General features: G+C 38.6%; 3 protein-coding genes across 3 annotated transcripts in view; 2 read left to right on the top strand and 1 right to left on the bottom strand.

The window, feature by feature from the left end:
• Positions 1-4,163, top strand: part of LOC107286916 (DNA-directed RNA polymerase II subunit RPB2) — a 21,684-nt gene extending 17,521 nt beyond the window's left edge. The window contains exons 19-23 of the mRNA XM_015815360.1: positions 263-513; positions 1,401-1,490; positions 3,224-3,331; positions 3,796-3,909; positions 3,999-4,163. Of these exons, the coding sequence (XP_015670846.1) occupies positions 263-513; positions 1,401-1,490; positions 3,224-3,331; positions 3,796-3,909; positions 3,999-4,163 (728 nt within the window). The remainder of the gene's footprint in view (positions 1-262; positions 514-1,400; positions 1,491-3,223; positions 3,332-3,795; positions 3,910-3,998) is intronic.
• Positions 4,164-5,394: 1,231 nt separating this feature from the next.
• On the top strand, positions 5,395-16,352 carry LOC107286927 (RNA polymerase II subunit B). Its single transcript, XM_015815368.1, has 15 exons — positions 5,395-5,562; positions 6,363-6,502; positions 6,595-6,706; positions 7,078-7,232; positions 8,327-8,525; positions 8,650-8,818; positions 9,803-9,899; positions 10,340-10,434; positions 10,785-11,035; positions 11,135-11,224; positions 13,511-13,618; positions 14,083-14,196; positions 14,286-14,446; positions 14,843-15,038; positions 16,216-16,352. Exons 1-15 carry the CDS (start codon positions 5,395-5,397, stop codon positions 16,303-16,305), a joined length of 2,145 nt encoding a protein of 714 aa, XP_015670854.1. The 3' UTR covers positions 16,306-16,352.
• A 113-nt stretch (positions 16,353-16,465) lies between these two features.
• Positions 16,466-25,758, bottom strand: part of IGFBP7 (insulin like growth factor binding protein 7) — a 25,875-nt gene continuing 16,582 nt past the window's right edge. The window contains exons 2-5 of the mRNA XM_015815357.1: positions 22,937-23,046; positions 18,847-18,963; positions 17,090-17,213; positions 16,466-16,626 (exon numbers count right to left, since the gene is read on the bottom strand). Of these exons, the coding sequence (XP_015670843.1) occupies positions 16,607-16,626; positions 17,090-17,213; positions 18,847-18,963; positions 22,937-23,046 (371 nt within the window). The 3' untranslated portion in view covers positions 16,466-16,606. The remainder of the gene's footprint in view (positions 16,627-17,089; positions 17,214-18,846; positions 18,964-22,936; positions 23,047-25,758) is intronic.

The following is a 25,758-nucleotide window of genomic DNA, read 5'->3' as shown; positions in this document are numbered from 1 at the left end:
GCGACTTTGTCATGCAGATATTGAGCAAAGTCCTCGGCCCTCCCCTCCAGGGAGTCCCCCCCTCCCCTCAACTGAAGGAGAGAGCGGGTCACCCTGAAGAGGGTGGCCGGGCGATTATCTGATGACGCAATGAGGGTGGAGTAGTAGTTAGACCTCGCCACCCTCATCGCCACTAGGTAGGATCTAACCTGTATCCTTATTAGAAAAGGAAACAAGCAGAAGCCCTGATCTGAAAACATGTAATAGTTTCTTCTTTTCTCAGGGATGAGGCATGCCATCTATGACAAGCTGGATGATGATGGCTTGATTGCACCTGGCGTACGCGTCTCAGGAGATGATGTCATCATTGGCAAGACAGTAACTTTGCCGGAGAACGAAGACGAACTGGAAAGCACCAATCGTCGCTACACCAAAAGGGATTGTAGCACTTTTCTACGGACCAGTGAAACTGGTATTGTTGACCAGGTCATGATTACCTTGAACCAGGAAGGATACAAGTTTTGTAAAATAAGAGTAAGTATAGGACAGGGCTTTTCAACCTTTTCACCCACTGTACCACTCTTAGCATATGGCAATATCCGAGTACCACCAGTTGCCTAGCAAGGTGTCAAAAACTTGATGACCCCCCCCCCCAAAAAGGAAAAAAGTGATGAAGTACAGGTAGTCCTTGACTTACAACAGTTCACTTAGTGACTGTTCAAAGTTACAACGGCACTGAAAAAAGTGCCCCCCAAGCCACAGCCGAGCAAGACACCTGCCTGCCCACCCGGCGGCGCTCTTCCTCCTGTCCGAGGTTTTCATTGTTGTGAGCATTTCTGTTGAGGATTGGCAGTGGGGGTGGGGTGGGGGTGTTTGGTTTTTATTTCCCCCATCTGCTGGGTGGTTGCAGCAGGTTTTGGTCACTTCACATGACCCTGGGACACTGTGACCGTCATAAATATGAATCAGTTGCCAAGCATCTGAATGTAAATCACAAGACCCTGGAGATGCTGCAACATTCCAGCTGATCGGCGCTTCTTCTGGGCTCATCAGAAGTGCCAGGATCAGCGCCGAGCCCAGCTGGAGCCTGGCACTGATCCTGGCGCTTCCACTGAGCCCTGATAGCCCCGAAGAAGCATTGATCCTGGCGCTTCTGCTGAGCCCTGACAGCCCTGCAGCTCCAGCCATCTCTCACTCAGGCTTGTGCGGTGCTGCCACCGATTCAGCTCATTCCCCTCCCCCACTACCACTTTTCTAGGATGGTCGCGTACCACCTGCCAGGTGCCAATGTACCACAGGTGGTACCTGTACCACTGGTTGAAAAGCCCTGGTATAGGAGTCATGCAAATGTGTCTGCAAGAATAAATTCAGCATTTGTGAACAGTTGGTATAATACACTATTATTATTTTTATCTCTCTAGGTACGGTCTGTTCGAATACCACAGATTGGAGACAAATTTGCTAGTAGACATGGTCAGAAAGGTACCTGTGGTATCCAATACAGGCAAGAGGTAAATGCCTCCAATTTTGCTTTTGATGTAGATGCTTAGATGATTGGATTTGAAATAATGTCTTGGTTTTTATATTACTTAGCATATATCAATTGCTTTTTTGAAATCTGTGCTCACATGCAAACAAGCCATTTTAACAATTACATCAATTTTATTACAATCTTTAGCCAGCAAAACATCTTAACAGTAAAATAGCAGAAAACAATGCATTCAAGTCAGTGTGGAAACTTCTTATGTGGGATAAAGTGTTCTGAATCTGCTTCCCCTGAAAAGGATCTATTTGAAATACTGTACCAAGGAGAGCCTTAAGATCAAGGAAAGTTCAAATCTCTGGGAGATTTTAGAGAATTCAAAGGTGGTTTTATGCCAAAACATGGAAAAGATTTTATAATAAGAATAGAATGAGCATATACCATATGTATTCATGTATAAGGCCATCTGCATATAAGCTAACTCTCAAATGTTTAACCAAAATACCATGAAAAATGCACTACCTGTGGATTAGACAACTCACATTTTTTCATGTATTTTGGTTAAAAGTTCAAGGCTCAGCTTATCTGCAGATGGGCATATACAAGTAAGTATGGAAAATAGAAGCAATTTTTAAAAGTATTGCAGGTAGTCCTCATTTAATGGCTGCCTGAAATGCCATCCCATTCACATTTATGGTGATGAAAAAATAACTTTGCAACTAATGCTTGCAGTATCTCAGTCATGTGTTTACCATTAAATCAGTATGTGTCGTCCTGTGCCTGACCCATTTTTTTCCCCATCACCACTTGCAGAGCAGACAGTTTATCTAAATAAACTATCTCTTCCTGCGTTTCTTTTCTCCCCAGTGCAGCATGTTCCTAAAAAATGCTAGGGCACGTTTTGCAGCTGCTCCCTGAAATTGACGAAACATGAATCAATTTCACACTAAGGGCTTTTTTTTTGCTTCCTGGGAAACTGCATTCCTTTTGATGTGTATTCCCTATTATGTGTCTGCTGATTCCCATGTAATCCCTCTCCAATGAAAATAAATACGAACATAAATTCTCTTCCTAATTATCCCAGTGCTGGGATGAGCAATCCAAAGGGTGAGGAATGAGGGAAAGAGGATTTAGCGTTTGTCCTTTTCTATAGCTTCCTTGAGAGTCAAATTCTGGAAACTTTTCCTGCTCTCTGGGCTCACTCAGCTGTTTAGGATTATATCCTGATGTTATAAAGCACGGGTGTCAAACTCGCTATGTCACGTGATGTGTCGTGACGTATCGCAACTCTTTTTCCATTGCCGGCAATGGGGTGGGCATGGCTTCAGTATGATGAAACCGGCCTGCGGGCCGCCAGTTTGACACCCCTGTTACAAAGCAAGCATAAACTGGAGTAAAATCGTAAGCACAGTTCTGATTTAAGGACCGCTTTGCTTAAGGACTGATTTGCCAGTCTCAATTGTGGTTGCTAAACAAGAATTACCTTTGCTCATTGATAAGCTCCTCTGCAGATAAGCCGAATTCATTTTTGTTAAGTGTATAATGGCATTTAAAACTCTCAATTTATCCATGAGAATATACAGTATGGTAGATAGTGGGAAATTCATAATAAACCAAATACCTGACAGAAGGAAGAAGTTGTATAGTTTATTTTGTGACTTACATCATACAAAAAACAAAACAAAACAGCAAGGCTTATAGATTATGCAATCTATGATCAAGAAAAAAAATGGTATGATTCTGATCTGTTTTCATTTTTAGGATATGCCATTTACCTGTGAAGGTATCACTCCTGATATAATTATCAATCCCCACGCTATCCCTTCGCGAATGACCATTGGCCATTTGATTGAATGTCTTCAAGGAAAGGTAAGTCTCGCTGCTTGGAACTGAGATATTCTCCATCAGGCTCTCTTTGAGAGCTTCCAGGGGCATCTCTGACTCTAGCCAGCCAAGGTTGAATCAGCTTGTTTTTAATCTCTTGCAAGCTGAAGCCATTTTATTTTTAAATTAAAAAGCTAACTCTCTGACCCATGGCATTAATCTAGAAGATGCTGGGGAAATATAACCTCTAAATTTGCATAATATGATTTAAAATCCTTTTAATGTTTAGTTTATATGTTTACTCTTTTCCTCCAAGTTACTCAGAGTAAGTACTACATGGTCCCCATTCCTCTGACCTTAGGCTTGCAGAAGCCCGTCAGTTTAAGTAAAGCGACTCAGTGAGCTCTACACTTTAATGGGAGTTAGAATATAATCTTCCCAGTTTCATTTTAGGCAATTATTATGAGGAATATTGAAATAATTGCTAGTCTTTGCTTCCCCTTTTCCAGGTATCAGCAAATAAAGGGGAGATAGGTGATGCTACACCTTTTAATGATGCAGTCAACGTGCAGAAGATTTCAAACTTGCTCTCTGATTATGGCTATCATCTGAGAGGAAATGAGGTAATCCGATACAAGGGCAATGATAAGTCTCATTCTGTCTGCTCCCTGCACTGATATGCTATTATAACAGGAGCAATTACTTTTTGCAGGTTCTGTACAATGGCTTTACCGGCCGCAAAATCACATCACAGATCTTTATTGGCCCCACCTACTATCAGCGACTAAAACACATGGTAGATGATAAAATTCATTCCAGGGCAAGAGGACCTATTCAGATCCTTAACAGGCAACCTATGGAGGGTCGATCTCGGTAAGAAATAGATGCCTGCTGTTATGCTTTCCAGTTTGTCTTTATTTCAGTAAAGGATTGAAGCCATAATCCTTAGAAATCTTACTAGAAAATGCNTTCTCAACCTTGACAATTTTAAGGCATGTGGACTTCAACTCCCAGAATTCCACAGCCAGCATTGCTGGCTGTGGAATTCTGGGAGTTGAAGTCCACATGCCTTAAAATTGTCAAGGTTGAGAAACACTGTTTTAGATACTCCTGCCACTCAAATTTAGATTCTTTAAAGTTATCAGCTCAGGAGAGACATGGTTATATCACCATAATTCTTTTTAGTGAATGACAGCAATTCTCGTTCAGTGGGTTGGCTGAAATACGAGAATGCTCATTTTATTTTCCTCATTGTTCTTTCCTAAATAAATAGGAAAATAAACTATTTATTTACTAGCCTTGTTTGCCCCATTTTCTGCCCATCCTTCATTTTGTTCCTTCTACTTTAGCTTCTCTTCTCAGGACTTCAGTATCTTAACCCTGAGCCACCCTCTTCCTCAACCAGCAGCAGTCCTAACTCTTTGGCATTCGATTATTTATTTCCAAGTGGATCTTTTATCCAAAATTTTCTTAATACAGTTACACTGTATATCTTCCTTGTGCCTCTTCCTTCCTCTTCCTACTTAAAATAACCTCTTTTGTTATTGCAGATATAGTGTATGCGTGGGAGGAATAAATGGTATTTTAATCCACAGGGGACTATTTTAAAATTCATACTTCTAGATTTCCCCATCTTTCACATTGCAGATGATGGAGGTTCTCTGATTCATTCTGACCATTTTAGGGATGCTCAAACTTGCTACAGTTATAAAAGAATTGTAGAATGAATCTTGTCTGGGTGAGGAAAATTAAATTTAGCTGAGGAACTGCAGTGTTCAGAGCATAAATCCTTTAAAAAGAAAAGAAAATTGCACCGTGAAAGAATTTCAGTAAACTTCCACTTGAGAGAATAACTAGATTTTGTTCTCGGTTAAAAATGCCCCTGGTATTCTTTGGTCCTTAAATTAAACTATGCTTAATTACATTAGTAAAATGTGAGTGCTCAAATTATATGTGATAAATGTTGCAAATAAAACTTTTGTAATTATTTATTAAGAAAATTGATATGGCTGCCCAACTCACTCTTGCTGACTCCCTGTCGGTAACATATTCCTCATAGAGCTTATGGCAACAAGATTTAGGTTTTGTATCTTATGAAAAGTCTAAAAATGTCCTTGATTGCATTTCTTGAGGTATTGAATCGTCTCACCTTTGCTTCTACACTTTCCCATTTGCGACGTTTAAACTCACCTATTGGAAGAGATGGTAAACTAGCAAAGCCCAGGCAGTTGCACAACACTTTGTGGGGAATGGTTTGTCCTGCTGAAACTCCAGAGGTAATGCAAAGATTGTATTTAAGTAGCTCTATATCATCAGTGAATGGAATTTTCCCCAAAAATTGGAGCTGTAAGATTTTCCCCATGTGAATTAGGCTACTTTGCATAGGAAAATTAGCCTAATTTTCATAGGAAAAATTGCTGTATAAGTGATGCTTATGAAAAAAATGCATGTGGAAAGTACAGCTTCCGTGAAAGAGGCCTCCCCTTATTATTACCATCTTTTTCTGCAGTATTTAGTAGAGTGTCTTTTCAGATTTTTAAACATCTTCTCAAGTTATAATTGGTTGTTAATAAAACCCAGTAAGTTAGTATGAAGGATTTGTTAACTGAGTTATCTGTGAACAGCGGCAAGCACATTTTTGCTGGCCACAGGGAACATTTATGGAAGAGCTGCAATGAATGTGGTATTAATATAAAATAACTTGAGCTAGGGTGTTCCTTTTCTCCCACCTCTGGGAGAATCCTGCAAGATTTATTTTTTAATTTTTTAAAAGTGTTAGGTTTGTTATTGGGTTTTTGCCACATATTTCCTGTTTGTTTCTACAGTATCTTGAAATAGCAGGAATGTTTTAACAAACCAACTACCAAAATTCAGGGCAATTATTAGAGGGTGTTCCATGAAACCTTAAAAAGGGGTTTCACAGGTTTTGTCTTCCACCAAATGGGCCTCAGAATCCATTCTCATATAATAGTCTTGAGTCTTGTCTTAAATGGTATTATAATTTCAAAAATTGCCAGAACGTGTGTGCATAATAGAGCTTGCTAAGACTGAAGACTAATCCTGTGTTTGTTCTTAGGGTCATGCTGTGGGGCTTGTGAAGAATCTTGCTCTGATGGCCTATATTTCTGTGGGGTCTCAGCCATCCCCAATTCTGGAATTTTTAGAAGAATGGAGTATGGAAAACCTGGAAGAAATCTCCCCAGCAGCAATTGCGGAGTAAGAATCAAGTGCAATGTAATGGAATTCCATTAGCTTCTCTATGGTTCCCTCTAAAGCAGCAGCTTAACTGTTTCCCTTTTTTCCTTAAGTGCCACAAAAATATTTGTGAATGGTTGCTGGGTTGGAATTCACAAAGATCCAGAGCAGCTTATGAATACGCTGAGAAAACTGCGGCGGCAAATGGACATCATAGTGTCAGAGGTAAATTTTGTTGTAATTCCAGCAACCTAGAGATGCAACCTAGACCAAAAAAGATCTGGGGACAGACAATAAAATATGTTGAGCTAGAAAAAAGATTTGCAATTTAAATTCTATATAATTTTGATGAATTAAAAACTCTTGATTATTTCTCCAAAGGCCATGTGTGATTCAGAATGTTCACCTTGACTCTTTACTCAGTTGTTTTTATCTGACATCAGGATTGGTTAATCACCATTAAGCTATAAGAGCACTATTTTCAAACTTGCAAAATGTCAGGCGGGCATCTGAGAACATGGTGTTTTAACACTTTGACCTGTCTGCCAAAAATGGCTAGTTGAAAATTTTTATGAGAACTATGTCTTCTCGTGCAGGTGTCCATGATCAGAGATATCAGGGAACGAGAAATTCGCATTTATACTGATGCTGGTAGGATCTGCCGCCCACTTCTAATTGTGGAAAAACAAAAATTGCTACTGAAGAAGAGGCATATTGACCAATTGAAAGAACGTGAATATAACAACTACAGGTGGGGTTATACTCAAATGTTCTCCTTTTGTGGGATTTAGTACTTGTTTTTCCTCAAAGATGCTTTTCATGGGAAGAGAAGAGAAAATTCCAGGCATGAATTAGAAGGGTCATTAGCCAAAGAAAGTGCATAACCAAACAAGTTCAGCTCTAGAACTAATTGTGTGTGCTAAAATGTTATGTGGAAATGAGCAGGAATTAAAAGAAGTGTTTGTTATTGATGATTTAGACTAAGGTCCAAATCATATAAGAAGTGAATAAAGTCTTCCCTTTTGAGTACAGTTTTCGGAATGAGAAAAGTTTTGTCTGAAACACTTGCTGGGCATTTTCTAGAGTGATTGACTTGCTAGTACAACTCAAGTGCTACTAGGAACAATTCCTATCACTATTTTGGAGAGTTTTCCTCTTGGATGTGGTAGAAAACAGCTATTTGCTGATCTTGTGAAAGGTAGCTCTTTCTGTGTACCTGCTTACATTCCTCCTTGTAATTCCCCTTCATTCATCAAAGTAACAAAGGCATTTTCGAAATCTCCAGAATTACTTGTGCTAATTATGGAAGCTGCAAAAGACGGAATATATGTGAACTTCTGAATGTTACAGCACTTCCCTTTCCTATTTCTTTCCCATGTTGCATTAGAGATTCTCTTTTGACAGCCAGCTAGATAAATGGGTTCATTACAGATTCTTATGTTCAGAGTTGAGTGTGGACAATATTCAGTACACTTTATTTTTAGTGGGTTAGATGGCTAAGACAGCAAGTTTAGAAAGGGGATGAATTCTAAGGAATTAAGACATTGGTTTCTGCAGATATGCATTATGCAAAAACAAAACAAAACCATAAACTAATGAAGGAATGGAGCAAATACCTATTGTACACGAAAGGGCAAAATTATGGGTAATATAGCATGTTATACTTTTAGTTTTTCATTATACTGAATGATATGCATTTTCTTGGAATTGAAATATAAATTGTCAAATTTGTTCTTAGAGCTCTGAATGTAGTTGCATTAATTAAAAAACAAGAAAGCAAGTTGGTTAGATTCAAAAGGGGCGTTCCTAATCCTAATCCTAAAATAACTGAGATATTTTGTTTAGCTGGCAGGATTTGGTGGCCAGTGGTGTAGTAGAATACATTGACACTCTAGAAGAGGAGACTGTTATGCTGGCTATGACTCCAGATGACTTGCAGGAGAAAGGTGTGGCATATTGTTCCACATATACACACTGTGAGATTCACCCTTCCATGATTCTAGGAGTTTGTGCATCTATTATTCCATTTCCAGATCACAATCAGGTTTGTTGGACTTTATTTTATAGTAAATTAAGAGTTTATAACTTGGTAGAATAATATTTTATTATGCGTTTAATTTGAAGGGGTATTTTTTTCATTCCTAACACAATTTCTCTTTTCTTAATAGTCTCCTAGGAATACATACCAATCTGCTATGGGCAAACAAGCCATGGGAGTTTATATCACTAATTTCCATGTCCGTATGGATACACTGGCCCATGTTTTATATTATCCTCAGAAGCCCCTTGTGACCACACGTTCTATGGAATATTTAAGGTTCAGAGAGTTGCCAGCAGGTATGACTGAAAGTTGCTGATTAGTGCAAATATAATACCTTCAAGTATGAAACCTTTACCTTAGAGAAGCAATCCACTTCTTAAAGAGATATGCCAAAGTGTCTTTTTTTTTTTGAGTTACTATAAATATTTGTGTTTCCAAAGTACTAATAATGAGTTTTCTGTGAGATATGGGGCTTTGGGGATTTGATGATTTGATGTTTGTTAATTGATGATTTAGCAATAACAGCTGTGGGATCTCATACTAGTAGTGAGAAGAGGTTTACGTTAGTAAAGAATATAAGTTTTCCCTATACTTTTAATCAATTAGGTTTCTTTAATAGACGGAAAAGCATTAGCACCAGTATGTTTGATCACAAAGGAAAAGCATTACAACTTTGAAATAATTTTTAGCTTGCTCCTTAAATTAGCCCTTCTTTTTTAATATATTTGGCAAAGTATAGTACTTTTTGGCATAAACTGTAGCAAGGCAGAGGTCAAAACAGTAATTATTATTGCTTAAATGCATTCTTTCTATTTCTATATCTTATTCATATCTATCTCAGTTATTACTTGTATTTGGGTGTGCCCGTTCTTGTTACATTTTGCAAAGAAGACACTGTTTGTTTTTCAATTTTAACAAGCATAAAATATTTATAAAAGTTTCAACTATGATCTAATTAGCCAGTTTTAAATTCTTAGAATGTTTATGCTCAAGATGGTCCAGTCTTTGAATATGGATAGCAAATGAGAACAGGGTTTGGAGACAATTCACAAGGATGTGGTTGAAGGAACACGTGAAATTCTAAGCAAACTCCATGCCTGCTCCACACAAAACTATCTGCTGTTGATAACACCAGGCTGGGTGTGTTTATATGCTCTTCCCATCATGCTGTAGAAAACAGCATATAACTAGTGAGAAATTAGAGCTTATTTGGCATTAATCTATAAAGTGAAAAGAATATGTATATAAGATAACTGAAATATTCTTGAATCTCTTAACAGGCATCAACTCTATAGTCGCCATAGCTTCATATACAGGATATAATCAAGAAGACTCTGTTATCATGAACCGCTCTGCTGTTGACAGAGGTTTTTTCAGGTTTGGCTTGTTAAATATTTCACATCTTGCCACATTTCTATTTCCCTGTTAAAAGAAATATTTCGCATGCTTGTAGGAAATAGGCCACTAGCTTTAAAGCATTCTTGGTATGCTTTTTGCAGTGGTCTGTTGTATCAAATATTTCACTTCAGTGGAGTATGTTCTTTGTAGGTGTTAGTCGTCAAGTATTTTGCTTTTCTTTTTTTTGTCAGAAACTCACCTTTTTGCTCCACTTTTAGATTAAAGGTTAGTTGTGGTGGTGGTTTTAGTCCATAGGCTTCCAATCTCTTAACTCCAGTGGATGGTTTGTTAATGTATGTCAACATGTCATCATGTTTTGTCCTGCTGCTCAGCTGAAGAATGTTAGATCATGTCTTAACCTGAACTGAAAAAGTGTTGTCTGACGCGGAGCTGATGGTATTCCTTCTCTCTTCCATTAGATCTGTGTTCTATCGCTCTTATAAAGAACAGGAGTCCAAAAAGGGATATGACCAAGAAGAAGTGTTTGAGAAACCTAGTCGTGAAACATGCCAGGGTAAGAATAGACAGTGACCAGGAATACACCGTGAAGACGGGGACAGTAGATAACTGCTCAGTAATAGAATTTCCTAAGTTTCATATGTTTATGCTATTTGCAAAGAAGAATATGATTTTACAGGGGTTATAAATGAGTTATCCTATCTAACCTGTCATTGTCACTGATGGCAACAGAGTTATTCATATGTACCATTAGTCTAAAAAGCAGAAGTGGATTTTTCTTTCTGAATTCAGAATGGCACTGGAGTAAAAACAAAACCGTATCATCCTTGAAATGTTATCCTATTAGAAAAGGAAACAAGCCGAAGCCCTGATCTGAAAACATGTAATAGTTTCTTCTTTTCTCAGGGATGAGGCATGCCATCTATGACAAGCTGGACGATGATGGCTTGATTGCACCTGGCGTACGCGTCTCAGGAGATGATGTCATCATTGGCAAGACAGTAACTTTGCCGGAGAACGAAGACGAACTGGAAAGCACCAATCGTCGCTACACCAAAAGGGATTGCAGCACTTTTCTACGGACCAGTGAAACTGGTATAGTTGACCAGGTCATGATTACCTTGAACCAGGAAGGATACAAGTTTTGTAAAATAAGAGTAAGTATAGGAGTCATGCAAATGTGTCTGCAAGAATAAATCCAGCATTTGTGAATAGTTGGTATAATACATTATCTTTTTTTTTTTTAATCTCTCCAGGTACGGTCGGTTCGAATACCACAGATTGGAGACAAATTTGCTAGTAGACATGGTCAGAAAGGTACCTGTGGTATCCAATACAGGCAAGAGGTAAATGCCTTCAATTTTGCTTTTGATGTAGAGGGTTTCATGCTTAGATGATTGGATTTGAAATAACGTCTTGGTTCAGGAATTCCTTGGCTCAGGAATTCTGGGAGTTGAAGTCCATGAGTCATAAAAGAGCCAAGGTTGCTTACCCCTGAGCATATATCAATTGCTTTTTTGAAATCTGTGCTCACATGTAATCAAGCCATTTTAACAATTACATCAATTTTATTACAGTCTTTAGCCAGCAAAACAGCTTAACAGTAAAATAGCAGAAAACAATGCATTTAAGTCAGTGTGGGAACTTCTTACGTGGGATGAAGTGTTCTGAATCTGTGCTTCCCCTGAAAAGGACCTATTTGAAATACTGTACCAAGGAGAGCCTTAAAATCGAGGAAAAGTTCATATAAAGGAAGGGACATTGGTTTGAGGTTATTTAGGCCATGTAGGATATTGCTTTTAAACCAGGCCTGACATGTCAATTTATTACGTTTCCTGTTCTATTCAGACTGGATTGCTAAAATCTCTGGGAGATTTTAGAGAATTCAAAGGTGGTTCTATGCTAAAACATGGAAAAGATTTTATAATAAGAATAGAATGAGTATATACCATATGTATTCATGTATAAGGCCATCTACATATAAGCTAACTCTCAAATGTTTATTCGAAATACCATGAAAAATGCACTACCTGTGGATTAGCCAACTCACATTTTTCATGTATTTTGGTTAAAAATTCAAGACTCAGCTTATCTGCAGATGGGCATATACAAGTAAGTATGGAAAATGGAAGCAATTTTAAAAAGTATTGCAGGTAGTTCTCATTTAATGGCTGCCTCAAATGCCACCCATTCACATTTATGGTGATGAAAAAATAACTTTGCAACTAATGCTTGCCAGTATCTCAGTCATGTGTTTACCATTAAATCAGTATGTATTGTCCTATGCCTGACCCATTTTTTTTTTTCCCGTCACCACTTGCAGAGCAGACAGATTATCTAAGTAAACTATTTCTTCCTGGGTTTCTTTTCTCCCCAGTGCAGCATGTCGTTAAAAATGCTAGGGCAGTGATGGCGAACCTTTAAGAGACTGAGTGCCCAAACTGCAACCCAAAACCCACTTACACATCGTCGAGTGCCGGGTGGGTGTGGCCCATTGGCTGGGTGTGGCCAATTGGGTGTGGCTGCGGTGATAACGGCAGACTGGGTGGGACTAAAAAGTTCAATCAATTCCAACTTTGCAAGATCTTTTTTTTCCCCGCGAGAAGTTGATTGATTGAACTTTTTTTTTTTTTGCACATGGCGGCGGAGGCCTAAAGCGAAAAGGTTTTATAAAACCCAGCTGAAGGCCTAGGACTGGGGCGACGGCGCATGTGCCCACAGAGAGGGCTCTTGAGTGCCGCCTCTGGCACCCGTGCCATAGGTTCGCCACTACTGGGCTAGGGCAAGTTTTGCAGCTGCTCCCTGAAATTGACGAAACATGAATTAATTTCACACTAAGGGCTTTTCTTTGCTTCCTGGGAAACTGCATTCCTTTTGATGTGTATTCCCTATTATGTGTCTGCTGATTCCCATGTAATCCCTCTCCAATGAAAGTAAATACGAAGATAAATTCTCTTCCTAATTATCCCAGTGCTGGGATGAGCAATCCAAAGGGTGAGGAATGAGGGAAAGAGGATTTAGCGTTTGCCCTTTCCTATAGCTTCCTTGAGAGTCAAATTCTGGAAACTTTTCCTGCTCTTTGGGCTCACTCAGCTGTTTAGGATTGTATCCTTCTGATGTTATAAAGCACGGGTGTCAAACTCGCCATGTCACGTGATGTGTTGCGACATATCGTGACTCTGCATTGCTGGCAATGGGGTGGGCGTGGCTCCGGTATGATGAAACCAGCCTGTGGGCCGGCAGTTTAACACCCCCATTATAAAGCAAGCGTAAACTGGAGTAAAATCGTAAGCACAGTTCTGATTTAAGGACCGCTTTGCTTAAGGACTGATTTGCCTGCCTCAATTGTGTTTGCTAAACAAGAATTACCTTTGCTCATTGATAAGCCCCTCTGCAGATAAGCCGAATTCATTTTTTGTAAGTGTATAATGGCATTTAAAACTCTCAATTTACCCATGAGTATATACAGTATGGTAGATAGTGGGAAATTCATAATAAATCAAATATCTGACAGAAGAAAGAAGTTGTATAGTTTATTTTGTGACTTACATCACAAAACAGCAAGGCTTATAGATTAAGCAAACTATGATCAAGAAAAAAATGGTATGATTCTGATCTGTTTTCATTTTTAGGATATGCCATTTACCTGTGAAGGTATCACTCCTGATATAATTATCAATCCCCACGCTATCCCTTCGCGAATGACCATTGGCCATTTGATTGAATGTCTTCAAGGAAAGGTAAGTCTCGCTGCTTGGAACTGAGATATTCTTCATCAGGCTCTCTTTGAGAGCTTCCAGGGGCATCTCTGACTCTAGCCAGCCAAGGTTGAATCAGCTTGTTTTTAATCTCTTGCAAGCTGAAGCCATTTTATTTTTAAATTAAAAAGCTAACTCTCTGACCCGTGGCATTAATCTAGAAGATGCTGGGGAAATACAACCTCTAAATTTGCATAATATGATTTCAAATCCTTTTATTGTTTAGTTTATATGTTTACTCTTTTCCTCCAAGTTACTCAGAGTAAGTACTACATAGTCCCCATTCCTCTGACTTTAGGCTTGCAGAAGCCCGTCAGTTTAAGTAAAGCGACTCAGTGAGCTCTACACTTTAATGGGAGTTAGAATATAATCTTCCCAGTTTCATTTTAGGCAATTATTATGAGGAATATTGAAATAATTGCTAGTCTTTGCTTCCCCTTTTCCAGGTATCAGCAAATAAAGGGGAGATAGGTGATGCTACACCTTTTAATGATGCAGTCAACGTGCAGAAGATTTCAAACTTGCTCTCTGATTATGGATATCATCTGAGAGGAAATGAGGTAATCCAATACAAGGGCAATGATAAGTCTCATTCTGTCTGCTCCCTGCACTGATATGCTATTATAACAGGAGCAATTACTTTTTGCAGGTTCTGTACAATGGCTTTACCGGCCGCAAAATCACATCACAGATCTTTATTGGCCCGACCTACTATCAGCGACTAAAACACATGGTAGATGATAAAATTCATTCCAGGGCAAGAGGACCTATTCAGATCCTTAACAGGCAACCTATGGAGGGTCGATCTCGGTAAGAAATAGATGCCTGCTGTTATGCTTTCCAGTTTGTCTTTATTTCAGTAAAGGATTGAAGCCATAATCCTTAGAAATCTTACTAGAAAATGCCATAAGAGCAAAAATGCCAGGAGCCCAAATGGGAGTGTTAAAATATATTGTAGAGAAATATATTGTCTTTTTTTATTTTCCTTGGTCTGTCTTGTATTGACAATGTGCATATGTAGCACTTCTTTTTGTATGTTTTGTTTTTTTAAGACTTCATTTCATTAGCATTTTAGTACATGAGCTGGCTTCTCCTTTAATAGTTTCTTACATTAATTGGGGACAGGAATAATGGGCTGTCCAATTGGTAGTCCTCTAACTTGGGGAAATAAGGAAGTGGACTTGATTTTTCTTCCCACCCCCCCAGCGATGGAGGTCTTCGTTTTGGAGAGATGGAGCGAGACTGTCAGATTGCTCATGGAGCAGCGCAGTTCCTAAGGGAAAGATTGTTTGAAGCCTCAGATCCATATCAGGTTCATGTATGCAACTTGTGTGGGCTGATGGCAATAGCAAACACCCGGACCCACACCTACGAATGCAGGGGTTGTCGTAATAAGACACAGGTAAGTAAAGATGGTAGGAAAATGCTGCCCATTCCATTTCATTATTTTTTTTCTCATTCTTTTACATTTTATCTTTGTCTCACCTTGAGGCACTTTTTCCAATACTTGTCCACTCTGTGTTATCTACCATGAATCCAATATAATCAGGGTCACTGGCTGCAGGAGGGAGAGCATAAAACTGTCCGATGCATTAGAAGAGTTAGGAAAATTTCTGAAATAATGCCAATGAATTTTAAAATGCTGAAAATGCTGTTATCTTACAGTATTACAAAATGTCATTTTATTTTCTTGGCTGTAATAGTCTTTGCTTTTAAAGTGTGTCTTTAATACTTAAACTATGATGATGCCAAACTCCACTTCAAATTGACATGTATATAGGTGTGTGTGTGTGTGTGTGTGTGTGTGTGTGAGAGAGAGAGAGAGAGAGAGAGAGAGAGAGAGGGAGGGAGGGAGGGAGAGGACTCAGATTTCAAGCAATGTTTGGCTGGAGGTCAAGAGCAAGTTCAATGTACACTTCAATGTCCTGGCACCCCTAATACCTCAGTGGTTGCATTATCTTTAAGGTCCTTCCTTACCCAGGTTAGGGGGGGGTTGACATTGAAGAAATTAGCTTTCTTTTCTGTAGCATGCTGTACATAGAAGGCCTTCTTTCAGGTCCAAACCCAGAGCGGACATAATGAAATCCAATCAAGTTCAGTCCTCTATTTGATTACAGTTAACAGACAGAACTTTGCCAAACTAAATGTACAACCTACTAACATGCTAGTTATATCCCAAGAGATTCTACAACGTGGCTACCCTGAACTTTTTATCCCCTCCCCATCTAACTTGGGACTGTGCAGTCTCTTACTCTCTCTGCCTCTCTCTGGGAAAGCTCTGTGTTGCCACTCTCCCGCATTGCTCCTCCAGGTACATACTCCATCACCCCTCTCCAGTGAAGCTTGACCAGTATTAAGCAGTGTCTTTCTAAGTTTTCTCACATCTCCCAACTTGTTCCCAAAGATGTTTTTATCACTGTTACTTTCACAGTCTTTGAAGCCTTTTAAAAATTATTTCATTTGCTGTCTTTATCTGAGCTCCCTAACTCCGTCTATGGGGTTTTTTTTAAAGTAAAGAGATAGAATGTTTCTGGAATGAAAGGTTTTTGCTAACATAGGTCGATCTCATTTTTTTTCAGATTTCTCTGGTGAGAATGCCATATGCCTGCAAACTACTTTTCCAAGAATTGATGTCGATGAGTATTGCACCTCGAATGCTGAGTGTGTAGTCTTCAAACAATTCGCCTGGCTCTTTTCCTGAAATTCATATTAAACTTGCTTTTTAAATGTGTTTTAAATCCCAACAGGTGTGTTTTATTGGAAGTTTTTCCCCCAGATTATGAATGTGTGAATTTTATGTTTTATGTAAATAGAAATAAAGTCTTTCCAGACATTTACTTAATACTTTATTGGAATTACAGTGAAAATAGGGACTACAAGAGCCATGGCTGGTTGTGAGTTGTCCAAAAAATAAACTTGTTATAGATGAAAGGCACTGTCTCTCAATATGCAGTATATATGGTTCACCTTTTACAGTTCAGTACTTTCACCTACAGAGAAAATGAAAGTATGCTTTAATTTAAGAAAACATGTTATTCTTGAGATGCATTCCAGAGAAATGAGTTGCTATAGAAATAATCAAAGGTATTTCCTTGAAGCAAGAAAAAGAGCAGAAACAGATAACAATTACTTCTTCCTACACAGTTATTTCATATTCATTTAAAACCATAGATAACAAGCAAGCAAACTTTATTCTGTATTTGATTTTTTCCCCAGAGGCTGCTGGTAGGGGACATAAAAGGGATTCAGTGATACCACCAGATGGAGCAAAAATTTCATTGGGGAGATGGTTTACAATAATAAATATATTAAGCGAATTGAAGCCTACAAAGATGTGAAACACTTATTTTGGTCACAAAGCATGACAAAATATGCTACCAATTAATAACCCAAGCCATTTGATTTTTCTTAATCAGATCCAATAGAAGGGAGTGCTTAAGCAGACCTACATACCTTTTCCAGGTATTTCGTTTAAGGAATTTACCACAGTAATTTTTCCAGAAGCTGTGGCTTCTCCTTTAGAGTTAGATGCGTGACATTCATATTCTCCAGCATCATCTTTGCTCAGTGGAGATATCTATTGGAGTAGAAGTCATAGTTAATTGTCAAGGTTGTTGACAATATCCTTGTATCATACATGCTATGGCCTTCAGTGTTTTTTAAATAAACTTGTTAGCGATAGCGATAGCACTTAGACTTATATATTGTTTCATAGTGCTATACAGCTCTCTCTAAGTGATTTACAGAGTCAGCATATTACCCCCAACAATCTGGGTCCTCATTTTACTGACCTCGGAAGGATGGAAGGCTGAGTCAACCTTGAGCCAGTCAGAATCAAACTCCTAGCAGTGAGTTAGCCTGCAATATTGCATTCTAACCACTGCACCCCCATGGCTCTGTTATGTCTCCATCATGTACTAATTCCAAAAGGAATAAGAACAGCTTCAGCAATTGCTGCTATCAGTGGAAAGCATTTGAGAGTAAAGACTACAGTATTATCAGATGCTAAGAGCTCAGCCTTATATTTACTGATCTCTCCCTGTCCCAGCTGTCTTATATGGAGTGGGGAGAAGACAGACATGGTGGACCCTCTACAAACAGATAAGCAGCTCTGAACACCATTTTCATGGAGAAGTTCTCATAGAATTGAGAGTGGCAGGGATTTCTTGTCTTGATGGATGTTTCTAATATTGCATCTCTCTCTTATGCTGTTAGCTGGAAGGTACATAGAGATAGACATGGAAGTATATATATGAATGTATGTTTGCTTGGATTCTAACAGTCTATATTCACAGTTTGATTTTGACTATGGCAGTCCACTGTAATATACAATAACAAGTCCCTTTGCGCAGCTTGATTTAGTAAGCCCCAAAATGAAATTCCTGTAGGACACACAACTGGTGAATATCAGAAAACAAACACTCTGGGCCTTACCCAAACAATCTTAGCATATATTTTCGGATGGAGAAATGGGATTAAGTGTCCTTGTGGAAAAAGAAATTTCTTATGATAAGAAGTGCAGACTAGCAGATACAATGATTTGATCTTCATGTGGTAAGTACTTTTCAACCATTCTACCTCTGCATTTTGTAGTGGATTTGGTATAAGGGACAAATGGCATGGGACAAAGCTACCTCGTTTTACAAAACATGCTGAACATACTTGGATTTCGCATTTTGCTTTGGAAGATATTAAGTCAATAGTCCTTCCCTGATCAATTAAGGATAATAATGAAGCACTTTGTGTGTGCGCACGCGTGGATGTGAGAGAAATTGAAAAGAAATGTGGCATATAATTGAATAAATTAACTGACAGTAGTAAAAGGAAGCACTTCATTATATTTCTTAAAGTTTCCATATATTTCATAACTTTCCTAATTGTTATAACATATTTTGATAGATGGTACCTGCCTCCCTGTTTGCATTTGTTCTATCCTTGGATCTGAGGTCTACATCTGGATGTAATACTGTCAGCATATAGATGCAGGCCTCCACTTCACTAAACTTGCATACAAATTGGACAGTTGATGGCATAGCCATAATACATTATATACTAGTCCCTAGGTGAAAGCTAATCATTCAACCAAGAAAGCCAAAATTTCATTTGCCAACATTCTTCTCAACCAACCTTCAAGAAGAAAAAAAACTATTTCTCTGCTTGCTGCAAAATTCTCAAAATAACAATTTAACTTGAAAGGGAATTTTACTTACCAATACCCACCCTGTCACCTCATGCTTTTCAGGACCACCACGAGTCTGAACAGCTAAATTGTCTCGGTCTCCTGGAAGAAGTTCCACTCTTTGGACACTATATTGCCCCCTTGTTATCTATATATGAGAAGAAAGGATGGGCATCGGGTGTCCAGCCTTGGTGACATGACTTGTGGACTTCAACTCCTAGAATTCCTCAGCCAGCCATGCTGAGGAATTAAGTCATAAGTCTTAAAGTTGCCAAGGTTGGATATCCCTGATGGGAGTAAAGACTTGGAAAGGTGGGTGGGTAGAGCTTTGTACTAGCGAGGATTGCACTTGAATATTTAATATACCATATAGTTAAAACATTTCAGATTTTCTATACTGAATAAATTCGTTAAGAGCACAAATTATTTTCAGGAGACCCAATGGGTTTTAGACTAGATTAGTATTTCTTTTAAAAGCAACTTTTTCTGAGTTATACAATGAACTGCATTTTTTAAAAATATGAATTGCTTTTATGATATTGTAGGGAGAGTTGCTAGTTGCCCAAAGAGAAAGTAACCAGTGTGACTAATGAAAAACAGCCATGGGGATATAAACAATTATCTGCTAGTTTTGTGTTTTCATTACGGAGGAGGAGATGCACATTTTATTGCCTAGGCCCTAGATAATACTTTATCGCCCAGGCATTAGAAATTCATTCCTTCACTGGGCAAGTAAGAGAACGAGTGAGTTCAAGAATTCAAATCAAAACAGCCTTTTCTTTCCTTATGTTTTTATCACTGTGGTTAGCTGCCCAGAATTGTAGAAATCTTTTAAATAATGTAAAAATATTAAAAACATATAAATTCCCCTTGAGCATGGCCAACAAGCATTTTTCATGCTTTTCCCTTCTGACAAAAAGCTTATCAATCAGAACGTTGGAATACTGAAATGAGTACAGTATTTGTGATCGGTAGTTTAATTGGTATCACTCTATCTCCTTTAGTTAGAAAGGTCAAACAAGGCAATAATTTAGAAGTACTAAGAGCTAGAAGTGAGCCCTGATGCTCCACAATTGGTTGGTCAAACAGAGGGCAGCTAGGCAAGTTCTGACCTGGTTTGTGCTTGGATGGGAGACCACGAAGGAATACTAAATTGGAAGGAGAGATCAAAACCTATTTCTATATTCTTGCCAAAAATAGGCAAGAATGTTCCCCTGCAATCAATCAGCTGGAGGCCAACTCTATTAAGCATGGTAGACAAACTACTGGAGAGAATTGTGGGAACTGCTGTAAGGGATCACAAATCAAATACAATCACTTCTTTGTGGATATCTGAGTAACTTAACATTTTCTTTTAACCTTCTCTTTGGCCAAAGAGAGTGATTTATAAATAGCAGTTTTAATATGGTTCCTGACACATATTAGTAAAAGAAAAGATTGCATTGGATAGAGGGATGGAAAAATGGAAAGAAGCAAACATAGGCACCAGTTCCTAAAATTATAGTCAAAATAGGCTAGGTTGCTCCTTCTAATAATTGAGGAAGAACCAAATATAGTTGGCTTCTGGACAGAAGAGATGAAATAATCCTGCTTTTCTTATCTCTGTAATTCTCTTGCTTCTCTCTGGTACATGTCTTGGAAAATAGCCCCATTGTAAGAGTTACCATCTGAAATCCTATTTTTGTAACCACACTATTATGTCTTCTAATTAACAGCTCAGCCTCCATTCAATCCTCCCATTATTGCCTTGTGTTTCAATCTGCATCTGAAATATTGTACACCCATGATGTCATATCTAAAACCATCTATTCGTCTTTCTCTCTCATTTTTTCTCACTCTCAACCCTGCCTGACACTGCAGTGAATTTGGAAACTTATAAAATGAAAAAAAGGAAGAAACCTAGAAACATAATAGTTCCTAGATACTGTAGATGGCAATTGCCCAGAAGGAAAACAATAAATGCTTTATTTCTCATGCCACATCCAACTGAAAGGGCCCAACCCTCATCCCTGGGGTAAGAGCCAGGTTTTCAAGGCCTATTTAAAGGCAAGTATGGCAAGGGCGGTTTGAATTTGGAAAGAAAGAACACACTTTCTGGGTCCTGCTCACTTTAAATTCATGTCAAATGCTGAGAAATCAGATGGTAACTTAGGCCTCTCCATAGTAAAATTTTGGTTATCTGGAGCCCTCTAGGACTCCTTTGCTTTCTTCTTATTCTGAAAATAGTTATTTTACTGCTTTATAACCTGCATCTTGTGCAGTACTTCAAAGTAATTATCTTTAACATATATTAATTTTATTCATCTCATAATACAGAGATGAATTAATTTCTATATTAAGAGATCTTACTTTATTTTATCCCCATCACAACCTTATGAGGGAGGTAAGGTGAAAAAAAATGACTGGCCAATATCCCAGCCTGTGAGCTTCCATGGCTGAGATTGGACCTAAACCTAGCTAAAGACTTAAGCAAGGGGTTGCTGGATTTTAGCCCAGGCCCATATAGTCCAGCAGTCTTTTCTCACAGGGGCCAGCCACCAGGACAAAGAAGCCCGCTAGTTTCCCAACAGAAGGCTTTCAGATGCAGCCACAAGGCTAAAGCTACTGATCTCTATGACTTCCATTAACTGGTCCAACCCCTTTTTTTTGAAGCCGCCAGCCCTGCTGGTAACCAGCACCACACCTCATGGTAGCATCTTCTAAAATTGAATTATGTGCTGTGGAAAAAAATCCTAGGTTTCATTGGTCATATTCTAAAACTTTAACTACTACATCACACTACTCATTGTTTTACCAGCAGCATTTGAGATGAACACTTCTATATTACCTTTGTTATTCCCAGCATAATTTCTCCCATTGTTTCCCATTGTTTTCTACAGCTACCATAAGTACATGTTGATTAAAAGTTATAGAGCTACTACATGAAATAAACATGTTTTTACTCTCCCCTAACATACATATGACAATATAAAAGCCTTCATTTCTGAACTTTAATTGTTGTCATAGATAGTGCACATTAATTGCACAATTAGTGAGTCATGGAAATGGCTTTGACTAGATGTTAATATTTTGTTTAAACCCAAGTTATCATCTCTGCAAATATGCTTTTCAGCTTAAAATCTAGTCTGAAGCCAACATCCCTATAACTGACTTTAAATCAGTTATTTCCAATTTGTGGAACCGTGAGCTAGCAATTAACTGGATTTTTGCAGCCCAGATCTAGTAGCCCTACTGACTATCTAACTTTCTGGACATCCAGAAGCACGTCCTGAAATTCTGATTTCTCATGAATAAAGTCAAGCTAAATTAATGTCTAAGAAGAGACTGGAGACACTGGAAGCTAAGAAAATGGGTACCGTAAATCAAGGACTTTCTAACACGGCTCAAATTCTCAGCTACTACAAAACAAGTCAAGGTCATCAATATTATCTGATTTCATTCTGCTGAAGCAGCAACTCCTTTCTAGTTCCTCTATTTTCTTCATTCATGGGCAACAAAGAAATCTGCATCACAAATAGGCCTTGTGTTTGTTGCTTGAAATATTTCAAGGTCTCCTGAAATACACTGGCATTCTGTTCAAGTCATTCCTTAGTACTTGCTCCTTTTAAAGACCTAATATGGTGAAGTGTAATAGAGTTCATATAAAAGGATAAACAGAACTGAATCCAGAACTAGATTTCTTCATTGCAGTTTTTTTTAAAAGAACATTCTATAATTTAAATAACACTTCCAAGGCTCTGCAGAAAGTTTGGTTTGACAAAGCACTTTCTACCACATACCTAAGTTCATGTATCATTATGCTATATTCTAATCCTTTTGCATTTGTACTTGGAATGGTTTTAAATGAGCCATTAATATGATGAACTGTTCTCTTTTTTTTCTCACAGTTACCTATAACATTCTATTTCTATACCATTTTTGTACCCTTAAGCATTACAAATAGCACATCCTCCAGGGATTTCTGCATATGATTCACTGCTATAAAAGGAATCTGGGAGACCCCTTCATTTATGTGGCATGAACTTGGCAAGGTCCTGGCATGGCACTCATTTATTCCAATGAAGCTTTCCAGGAAAATCTTCTGGTGAATCATCTTCAAAACTTGCCTAGTTGTCACTAACCTTGTTCCAGGTGAGAATTGGAGTGGGAATTCCAATGACTTCGCAACTTAGATAAACCTGGGCTCCACTGACATTCCAGATGTCCTTAGGAGGGGTCACAATGGATGGGCCTAGAAATAATAATAAAAAGAATCCTTTTAAAAGAGTAAACAGTGTATTCATGAATTTATGAAATAGAAGCAACTTTATTATTAACCAAAAATTGTTAACAGAAACTAATCCCTCTCGGTTAGCTGGTGATCATACTCAGAAGCCTTGCCTGGGACAAGGAGAAGACTTTGGGAAGCAGTTTTTGATATGGCTTTGATTTGAGTGATGGCTTTGGTCTGCTCTTCAAATGGGAAGGGGATCTCATTCAGGGCAGGCCTGGGACCTTGGGGGGCATCTGAAGAATTTCTTTGGTTTTTGGACTGTATCTTGTAACTGCCCTCAAAAGAATGTCAATCTTTCTTGATGCTGCTGAATATATAAGGAAGACTACTTGCACTTCAAAATAGAACTACTATTTGAGTTCTTGCTTTTGTGTCCCCCCAAGATAATCAGGCAGGCCGCTGTTGCGAGAAAGCCAGAAGACTGAGGGGATGCTATTCACCTTTTGTGATTGAGAGAATTTCGACAAGGCTGCTTGACACGTTGAGATATGATCACCTCCTCTTGCCAACACTTCCTCTTTTGTGCCATTATTAATATGTGACAATTATTCTTAGGTATCAAAGTTTTTGTCGTGACCAATGAAAAGGAGGCTGTACAAATCATACTGGATATAAACATTAAAAGGGGGGCAATGAGCGAGGAAGCTTCAAAAAGCAAGTAGGAGAGAAAGATGTGAGTGAGAGATAAAACATAGCACTAATAAGGACCAAAGAGTTGTATCTTGTATTCTATTTATGTACAGGTGCTTTTCAACTCTGCTGTATAAACCAGGAAGCTGATGCAAGCCTATCTTATGGTCATACAATGTTCATACGTATGCAATATTTTCAAACATCAGCATCAACACCAGACACCGATAGAGAACAATCCATACATAACTATTTTTCCAGTCCATAGTTGACTTCCCAACAGGAAGTTAAATATCAACAAAGTTTGTTTTCAGGAACTTCTGTTATGACATTTCAAAACTTAAAGGCCCATCTCAATCCTGAAATGAAAACACACTTTGCTCTTAAAACAACAAGCAATTACTCAGGACATTTCCCTTGCCATTACTTTTTTGTTCTGCCAAGTTTCAAAAACTAAAGCTGAGCCCAACTGTTGCTCTGGAATGGTATGTGGGAATGACCGTGAGAGACAGGAAGAAGAACTGCAGCCTAGACTACCGTCATGCAAAAGGTAACAGCTCACAGAAAGAAAAGAGACTGGGAAGCATTTCACAAGGGGCCCTCCCTAGTTTTCTAGGGAGTAAAAGTAAAGAAAGAAAGAAAGAAAGAAAGAAAGAAAGAAAGAAAGAAAGAAAGAAAGAAAGAAAGAGAGACTTGCAAGATCCTGCTACTGTAGCCTTACAATAAAGGTGCTGTTGGTACTTATGGATTGGGCTTCTTATCAGGAGTACTTCAAAGGGCCGACCTATTCTCTCCATAAAACTTCAGCTTAAAGATATAAAAAGCTGTTTTGGCTTTGTCTCTAGTGCTGTAGCTGATAGTCATAGACATTTATTTGTTTAACAAATTTTTGTAGCAACCCAAGTACAAAAAAGAACTCTAGATGACAAACAAAATAAAAACATAATGAAATTAAAAAAAACCATTTAAAACAAAATATGTTGAGGCCCTGCTAAAATCTCCCATCCATCCATCAGTTATCCCATGCCAACTCTATCATTATCCTAACTAACACCAATGCCTAGGGCAAGGGTAGGCAACCTTGGCTCTTTTACGACTCGTGGACTTCAACTCCCAGAATTCCTGAGCCAGCCATGCTGGCTCAGGAATTCTGAGAGTTGAAGTCCACGAGTCGTAAAAGAGCCAAAGTTGCCTACCCCAATGCCTAGGGGAAAAGCCAGGTCTTTCTTGAAGGTGAATAGGAGTTAGGGCCATTGCTTCACTATCTTTGGAGGAGGCTGTTCCACAATGCAGGCACTATAACAGAGTAAGCATGCTTCTGAGGCAACACCAGGTGACACTGCTTCACCAAGGGAATCCACCCTACCATATCCAGCAGGAATAGGCAGAAAGTATAGGGAACAGGCAGTCCTGTAAGTAATCTGGAAGCAATATTCAGACTTACTGACTGAGCAATGCCCAATCTTTGCCTGAACCATGAAAAGAAATCTATTGCATTTCTTGCTTAAGAATCGTAACAGAATCGAGATAGGCAAAAAAGAATGGCTGTTTCCTATTTGTAAGCACTACTGTATTGTGCCTTTGATAGAACCTGCAATATACTTCCCTTTTCCAGATTTGTAGTATGCTCTAGGGAGATTGATATTCAGAGACATCTACCAACATTCCTGTATAAGATCAAGGTTTATGCAGTATGAGACAAGCTGCTGTTCTTGAGATTGTTGGCTAGAATTACTAGATTTTTCTTTGGCTTAGCTGAAGTTGCATAGCTGTGACCTTTTGTTCTATTCTCCTTCAGCACTGGCGAGAAAATATCCCTGGGGTATATTATTACCATGGGAAGAGACAGATCTTCCAACTCAAAGCTTCTACAGTTTTCAGCATAGGATAAAGTGCTCATAACAGAAAACATCCAAATATCATGAGTCAGATGGTCCTATTTATGAGAGGGAGGAGCTTTTCACGAAAGCAATGTGACCTAGTTCTGAGCTTTTTGTCTAATTTGACCACTTGGTATACATCTTAGAAGAAACTGCTAAT

This window comes from Protobothrops mucrosquamatus, unplaced genomic scaffold, assembly GCF_001527695.2.
Source record: "Protobothrops mucrosquamatus isolate PMUCROS unplaced genomic scaffold, P.Mucros_1.0 scaffold337, whole genome shotgun sequence".
NCBI lineage: Eukaryota > Metazoa > Chordata > Lepidosauria > Squamata > Viperidae > Protobothrops > Protobothrops mucrosquamatus.
This window is presented reverse-complemented; position numbering and strand designations above follow the sequence as displayed.